We start from the raw sequence: 8,791 nt of genomic DNA on the forward strand, positions 1-8,791 counted from the left end.
TCATGATGTCTGTAGTGTCATGATGTTTGTAGTATCATGATATCTGTAGTGTCATGATGTTTGTTGTATCAATATGTCTGTAGTGTCATGATGTCTGTAGTGTCATGATGTTTGTTGTGTCATGATGTCTGTAGTGTCATGATGTTTGTTGTATGAATATGTCTGTACTGTCATGATATCTGTAGTGTCATGATGTTTGTTGTGTCATGATGTCTGTAGTATCATGATGTCTGTAGTGTCATGATGTTTGTTGTTTCATGATGTCTGTAGTGTCATGGTGTTTGTTGTGTCATGATGTCTGTAGTGTCATGATGTTTGTTGTGTCATGATGTCTGTAGTGTCATGATGTTTGTTGTATCATGATGTCTGTAGTGTCATGATGTTTGTTGTTTCATGATGTCTGTTGTGTCATGATGTTTGTTGTATCATGATGTCTGTAGTGTCATGATGTTTGTTGTATCATGATGTCTGTAGTGTCATGATGTTTGTTGTGTCATGATGTCTGTAGTGTCATGATGTTTGTTGTATCATGATGTCTGTAGTGTCATGATGTTTGTTGTGTCATGATGTCTGTAGTATCATGATGTCTGTTGTGTCATGATGTCTGTAGTATCATGATGTCTGTAGTGTCATGATGTTTGTTGTTTCATGATGTCTGTTGTGTCATGATGTTTGTTGTATCATGATGTCTGTAGTGTCATGATGTTTGTAGTATCATGATGTCTGTATTATCATGATGTCTGTAGTATCATGATGTCTGTTGTATCATGATGTCTGTTGTATCATGATGTCTGTAGTATCATGATGTCTGTAGTGTCATGATGTTTGTAGTATCATGATATCTGTAGTGTCATGATGTTTGTTGTATCAATATGTCTGTAGTGTCATGATGTCTGTAGTGTCATGATGTTTGTTGTGTCATGATGTCTGTAGTGTCATGATGTTTGTTGTATGAATATGTCTGTAGTGTCATGATGTCTGTAGTGTCATGATGTTTGTTGTGTCATGATGTCTGTAGTGTCATGATGTCTGTAGTATCATGATGTCTGTAGTGTCATGATGTTTGTTGTATCATGATGTCTGTAGTGTCATGATGTTTGTTGTGTCATGATGTCTGTAGTGTCATGATGTTTGTTGTGTCATGATGTCTGTAGTGTCATGATGTTTGTTGTGTCATGATGTTTGTTGTATCATGATGTCTGTAGTGTCATGATGTTTGTTGAATCATGATGTCTGTAGTGTCATGATGTTTGTTGTATCATGATGTCTGTAGTGTCATGATGTTTGTTGTGTCATGATGTTTGTTGTGTCATGATGTTTGTAGTATCATGATGTCTGTAGTGTCATGATGTTTGTTGTATCATGATGTCTGTAGTGTCATGATGTCTGTAGTGTCATGATGTTTGTTGTATCATGATGTCTGTAGTGTCATGATGTTTGTAGTATCATGATGTCTGTAGTGTCATGATGTTTGTTGTGTCATGATGTCTGTTGTGTCATGATGTTTGTTGTATCATGATGTCTGTAGTGTCATGATGTTTGTTGTATCATGTCTGTAGTGTCATGATGTTTGTTGTATCATGATGTCTGTAGTGTCATGATGTTTGTTGTGTCATGATGTTTGTAGTATCATGATGTCTGTAGTGTCATGATGTTTGTTGTATCATGATGTCTGTAGTGTCATGATGTTTGTTGTGTCATGATGTTTGTTGTGTCATGATGTTTGTTGTATCATGATGTCTGTAGTGTCATGATGTTTGTTGTGTCATGATGTTTGTAGTATCATGATGTCTGTAGTGTCATGATGTTTGTTGTATCATGATATCTGTAGTGTCATGATGTTTGTTGTGTCATGATGTTTGTTGTGTCATGATGTTTGTTGTATCATGATGTTTGTTGTATCATGATGTCTGTAGTATCATGATGTCTGTAGTGTCATGATGTTTGTTGTATCATGATGTCTGTAGTGTCATGATGTTTGTTGTGTCATGATGTTTGTTGTGTCATGATGTTTGTTGTATCATGATGTCTGTAGTGTCATGATGTTTGTTGTATCATGATGTCTGTAGTGTCATGATGTTTGTAGTTTTCCCACCAAATCTTTGCCACCTCAGTCATCATTATGTAAGGTGGAATGTTGGCTGACTCCTTTGGAATGAAGACGTAGATATACTGGTACTGACTGTATATGTAACATGTTCCTCAGGTGTGATTGTGTTTGTTGTTCCAGGGATAGTGGAAGAGTACCGTCCGCCCTTCTTTGACATAGTGCCCTCTGACCCCAGCTTTGAGGAGATGAAGAAGGTGGTGTGTGTGGACATGCAAAGACCCTGTATGCACAACAGGCTGCACTCCCACCCGGTGAGACACACACATGCACATACTCTGAGTGCACAAAACATTAGGAACACCTGCTCTTTCCATGACATAGTCTGACCAGGTTAATCCAGATGAAAGCTATTGTCCCTTATTGATGTCACTTGATAAATCGACTTTAATCAAATCAAAATCAAATTTGGTTGATCACATACACATGGTTAGCAGATGTTATTGCGAGTGTAGCGAAATGCTTATAGTGTAGCGAAATGCTTATATGCGTATATGAAGGGGAGGAGACAGGTTAAAGAAGGATTTTTAAGCCTGGATACAATTGAGACATGGATTGTGTATGTGCGCCATTCAGAGGGTGAATGAGCAAGACAAAAGATTTAAGTGCCTTTGAACGGGGTATGGTAGTAGGTGCCAGGCGCACCGGTTTGAGAATGTCAAGAGCTGCAATGCTGCTGGGTTTTTCATGCTCAACAGTTTCTTGTGTTTATCAAGAATGGTCCTCCACCCAAAAGACATCCAGCCAATTTGATACAACTGTGGGAAGTATTGGAGTCCACATGGGCCAGCATCCCTGTGGAACGCTTTCGACACCTTGTTGTCCATGCCCCGACGAATTGAAGCTGTTTTGCGGGCAAAAGGGAGTGCAAGTGTAACGTTCGTCCTGGAAAGAAGGTGACCAAAATGCAGCGTGGTAAGTGTTCATTGTAATTTAATAAAATAACCTGAACACTGAAACAACAAAAACAACAAAGAGAGTGAGTGAAACGAAACAGTTCTGTCTGGTGCAACAACACAAAACAGAAAACAACTACCCACAACACACAGGTGGAAAATGCTACCTAAGTATGGTTCTCAATCAGAGACAACGATAGACCGCTGCCTCTGATTGAGAACCACACCCGGCCAAACACTCAGAAAAGAAAACATAGAACACAAGACATAGAATGCCCACCTCAACTCACGCCCTGACCAAACGAAATAGAGACATAAAAAGGATCTCTAAGGTCAGGGCGTGACAGTACAAAGGTGCGGACTCCGGCCGCAAAACCTAAACCTATAGGGGAGGGTCTGGGTGGGCATCTATCCGCGGTGGCGGCTCTGGCGCGGGACGTGGACCCCGCTCCACCTTAGTCTTGGCCCACTTAGGTGGCGCCTCTGGAGCGGGGACCCTTGCCGCCGACCCCGGACAGGCGGGCGACTCTGGCAGCTCCGGACAGGAGGGCGACTTTGGCGGCTCCGGACAGGAGGGCGACTCTGGCGGCTCCGGACAGGAGGGCGACTCTGGCGGCTCCGGACAGGAGGGCGACTCTGGCGGCTCCGGATAGGAGGCAGACGCTGGCGGCTCCGGACAGGAGGCAGACGCTGGCGGCTCCGGACTGGGGATTGACGCTGGAGGCTCTGGACTGGGGATCGTCGCTGGAGGCTCCGAACTGAAGGGCGTCACTGGAGTGGAGAGAAACACAGGAGGCTTCGTTCCATGGATCATCACTGGAGGCTTCTTGCCATGGATCATCACTGAAGGCTTCTTGCCATGGATCATCACTGGAGGCTTCGTGCCATGGATCATCACTGGAGGCTTCGTGCCATGGATCATCACTGGAGGCTTCGTGCCATGGATCATCACTGGAGGCTTCGTGCCATGGATCATCACTGGAGGCTTCATGCCATGGATCATCACTGGAGGCTTCATGCCATGGATCACCACTGGAGGCTTTTTGCCATGGATCATCACTGGAGGCTTCGTGCCATGAATCATGACTGGAGGCTTCGTGCCATGGATCATCAATCAATCAAGTTTATTTTATATAGCCCTTCGTACATCAGCTAATATCTCAAAGTGCTGTACAGAAACCCAGCCTAAAACCCCAAACAGCTAGTAATGCAGGTGTAGAAGCACGGAGGCTTTGTGCCATGGATCACCACTGGAGGCTTCTTGCCATGGACCATCACTGGAGGCTTCGTGCCATGGATCATCACTGGAGGCTTCGTGCCATGGATCACCACTGGAGTGGAGAGACACACAGGAGGCCTGGCTCTGGGAGAAGGCACAGGACTCACCAGGCTGGGGAGACATGCAGGAGGGTTAGGGCTTAGCATAGGCACAGGACTCACCATGCTGGGGAGACATGCAGGGGGCCTCTTCCTTGGCCGAGGCACCGGATACACTGGGCCATGGAGGCGCACTGGCGGTCTCGAGCGCAGAGCTAGCACAACTCGTCCTGGCTGGATCCCCCCTGTAGCCCGGCAAGTGCGGGGAGCTGGAACAGGCCACACAGGGCTGTGCTGGCGAACCGGGGATACCGTGTGTAGGGCTGGCGCAGGATAACCCGGACCGAAGAGACGCACTGGAGGCCTGGAGAGCAGGGCTGGCACACTCCGTCCTGGCTCGATGCCCACTCTAGCCCAGCCGATGCGAGGAGCTGGGATATAGCGCACCGGGCTATGAGTGCGCACTGAGGACGCCGTGCACATCACCCCATAGCACGGGGCCTGACCAGTCACATGCTCGCCACGGTAAGCACGGGAGTTGGCTCAGGTCTCCTACCTGACTCCGCCAATCTCCTCGTGTGCCCCCTCCAAAAAACATTCTGGGGCTGCCTCTCGTGCACGTTTCTTCGAGCCAACTCCTCATAGCGTCGCCGCTCCGCTTAAGCTGCCTCCAGCTCCTCTTTAGGACGGCGATACTCTCCCGGCTGTGCCCAGGGTCACTTGCCGTCCAAGATTTCCTCCCATGTCCAGGAGTCCATTCCACCACGCTGCTTGGTCCTTTGGTGGTGGGTAGTTCTGTAACGATCGTCCTGGAAAGAAGGTGACCAAAACGCAGCGTGGTAAGTGTTCATTATAATTTAATAAATAAACCTGAACACTGAAACAACAAAAACAACAAAGAGAGTGAGCGAAACGCAACAGTTCTGTCTGGTGCAACAACACAAAACAGAAAACAACTACCCACAACACACAGGTGGAAAAAGGCTACCTAAGTATGGTTCTCAATCAGAGACAACGATAGACAGCTGCCTCTGATTGAGAACCACACCCGGCCAAACACACAGAAAAGAAAACATAGAACACAAGACATAGAATGCCCACCCCAACTCACGCCCTGACCAAACCAAAATAGAGACATAAAAAGGATCTCTAAGGTCAGGGTGTGACAGCAAGTCAATATTTGGAAGGTGTTTCTAATGTTTTGTACAGTCAGTGTATAGACACGCGCACACACACCGTCAATAGTAAAGGTATAATAGTGACTTTCTAATGTACGTACAGTGATAGAACAGTGTGATTTTATAGTGGGTCTCTCTCTCTCTTTCTTTGTGTACAGATCCTGTCTTCCATTACCAAGATAATGAAGGAGTGTTGGTTCCAGAGCCCTCCAGCCCGCCTAACAGCTCTCCGTGTCAGGAAGACCCTCTCCAAGCTGGACCAGGACCATGACTACCCCACAGAGAAACTCAAAATGGATCTGTAGGCCTCAACTCCAGAGCAGGATGGACGTCTAGACAAGCAGGACGTCTAGACCTTAACATAAGACTACAACCAGCACACCAACATTAGGGCTGATAGTCTTGTATAGAGACTATCTATATCCTTTGCTACTATGTAAGACTCTCAGTGTCCCATATTTCTGGTGCCTCTTCCTAAAAGGCCCTCACCAACCGTCCGTATACTGCCTGGATCATTTCATCAGGAATACGATAGAAGAATTTTATGTATTTGCTTTGGCATATTAATTTGGCGAGATCTGGAACGAGACAAGCATAAGCATTGACAAATAAGGACTTGGATTTTAGCAGAGTTTACTGAAAGGACTTCCATAGAACATGGACATTGTTTTCTCCTAGCGGCCCACAGGATTGAGAGATCATCAGAGTTTGGTCCTTGTTATAGCCTTATCCTGTGATGCTTTGGGGATGGACGTGCTGCCTTTGGATCAGTGAGGCCTTGTGATGTATGATCAGAATGATCACTACAAGCGGCCGTTAATGTCTTGCTAGTGCCTTATTTGTTTTGATGCACTATATATTTTGTATATCCTGGAAGCCTTTAAAGCTGACCATCAACAGAACCCTGATAATGTGTTACTCGTGATCATAGTATAAGCCCAGAGCTAATGAATTAGTTGTATCTAGCAATAGAATAACGTATCTTTCACCAGCATTGGATTTACTGTATAAGCTGCTCAAAGTTAAAGTACCTATGTATATTATTATATTTATGTATTTCTATTTGTCTTTTATCTGAAATTATATATGCAATACTTTCAGTGTAGAAATACTATCATTATCATCACTACCATTCAACATTAAGGGAATAAAAAACATTACATCGATTACAGGGTATTTCATTTATCCATAGATACATGTTTATTAACCTACTAAAAATGTTTGAAATGGGTTTGTATGCTGCTCACCTCACACTGAAATTACATTTGAATTAGGCTACTAAAAGATTAGCTGTTATGTTGGTAGGGACAAAGGGCATAATTGTCCACCAGAGGGCACCAGACACTATATAGATCATCTTTGACTCAAATGAATGATCCCTTTGGTTCAGTGGAGTAGTCTTCAGCTATGTTTTTCAGCATGGGCCTACAAAAATATTGTCAACATTTTGCATATTCACTTTGTCTTTGATTTTAATTTGTTCTATTCAGATGTTATTTGTAAGTGTCAGTTGGCACTGTGAATGCCTGGTTTTATATCAGTCTTAATTGCCGGGGCAGGATGCCACTCTACAAGGAGCTATCAGCAGATATTTCAGATCTGTCAATCACATTTCAGAAGGAGAATACACCCAGACTATTTCACCCAGACCTACTGTATATTTACTTTTATGTGAATACATATCACAAAGAACTGGGAATTTTAGTGGGAATTTTAATGGGACAAACTCCATACATAAACAAATACTCTTATATACATGCATTCATGCATGCACCCACATAGGCATACAGTACCAGTTAAAAGTTTGGGCACACCTACACTTTTTTGGTTACTACATGATTCCATATGTGTTATTTCATAGTTTGATGTCTTCACTGTTATTCTACAATGTAGAAAATAGTAAAAATTAAGTAAAAGCTTTGAATGAGTAGGTGTGTCCAAACTTTTGATTGACACACATGCATGCATGCATTAGTGTGTGTGTGTGTGTGTGTGTGTGTGTGTGTGTGTGTGTGTGTGTGTGTGTGTGTGTGTGTGTGTGTGTGTGTGTGTGTGTGTGTGTGTGTGTGGCCGTGTTTGTATCTCTTTGTGTTACAATGAGAGATGCATTTCTCTCACAGATATCTTCTGTTTTGACCTAGTTACAAAATGGCAAAGTGTGGTGTTAGTGAAGAGTGAAGGAAGCAGGTCTAAATTGGCCAGCACATGTTTGTATTACGTCTGGAGGCTCTCCTTTTATTTCCACAAAGAGAAGACAAGTAAAGGTTTTCAAAGTTAATCAGTGTCTATTCAACATGAGCTTAGAACACTGTGTGTGAGTGTGGACGGAAATTGATTCCAGTCTATCTGTCCATTCATCTACAATATAGATTCTTCAGCCTGTGTGTGTGTGGGTGTTTGTGTGTGTGTTACTCTATCTGTCTGGCTGACTGGTGTTGACCAAACTCTAGAGAGATAATACCCTCCATGCCGCAGTCTGTCTGTCTGGCCATGCAGTCAGATTAAGAGCTGGTTATTTTTAACACCGTAGAAGGGGGTTGTTCAAGTATCAAAGGCCAAGCACTGCTCTCCTTTTGAGAGAGAGAGAGAGCCCCTCTCATGTCTTCCTCTCTGTCCAATTCCAAATGGCTTGGCTGGCTTTGATAGAAGGAGGATTTGACCAGCAGACGCTAGCGTTCGTGCACTGAAGAAATGAGCAGATTAATTGGGACAGCTTGATAACGGCTAGATATACAACTGCTGTCTGTAGAGACCAAGCAGACACTATTAGACTTCAGGGCAGAAGAGAGAGCACTAGCAAAGGACCAGGTGATAACAGCAGCAAGAGAGAGCACTAGCAAAGGGCCAGGTGATAACAGCAGCAAGAGAGAGCACTAGCAAAGGACCAGGTGATAACAGCAGAAGAGAGAGCACTAGCAAAGGACCAGGTGAAAACAGCAGAAGAGAGAGCACTAGCAAAGGACCAGGTGATAACAGCAGCAAGAGAGAGCACTAGCAAAGGACCAGGTGAAAACAGCAGAAGAGAGAGCACTAGCAAAGGACCAGGTGATAACAGCAGCAAGAGAGAGCACTAGCAAAGGACCAGGTGATAACAGCAGAAGAGAGAGCACTAGCAAAGGGCCAGGTGATAACAGCAGCAAGAGAGAGCACTAGCAAAGGGCCAGGTGAAAACAGCAGAAGAGAGAGCACTAGCAAAGGGCCAGGTGATAACAGCAGCAAGAGAGAGCACTAGCAAAGGGCCAGGTGAAAACAGCAGAAGAGAGAGCACTAGCAAAGGGCCAGGTGAAAACAGC

At 44.4% G+C, this 8,791-nt stretch overlaps 1 protein-coding gene across 2 annotated transcripts in view; it reads left to right on the forward strand.

The window, feature by feature from the left end:
• LOC129829671 (serine/threonine-protein kinase receptor R3-like) overlaps positions 1 to 6,664 on the forward strand; it is a 35,232-nt gene extending 28,568 nt beyond the window's left edge. For both annotated transcript variants that reach the window (XM_055891519.1, XM_055891521.1), the window contains exons 10-11: positions 2,231 to 2,361; positions 5,657 to 6,664. In XM_055891519.1, coding sequence (XP_055747494.1) covers positions 2,231 to 2,361; positions 5,657 to 5,803 — 278 coding nt within the window. In that variant the 3' untranslated portion in view covers positions 5,804 to 6,664. The remainder of the gene's footprint in view (positions 1 to 2,230; positions 2,362 to 5,656) is intronic.
• The last annotated feature ends 2,127 nt before the right edge of the window (positions 6,665 to 8,791 follow it).

This window comes from Salvelinus fontinalis, chromosome 31 (assembly GCF_029448725.1).
Source record: "Salvelinus fontinalis isolate EN_2023a chromosome 31, ASM2944872v1, whole genome shotgun sequence".
NCBI lineage: Eukaryota > Metazoa > Chordata > Actinopteri > Salmoniformes > Salmonidae > Salvelinus > Salvelinus fontinalis.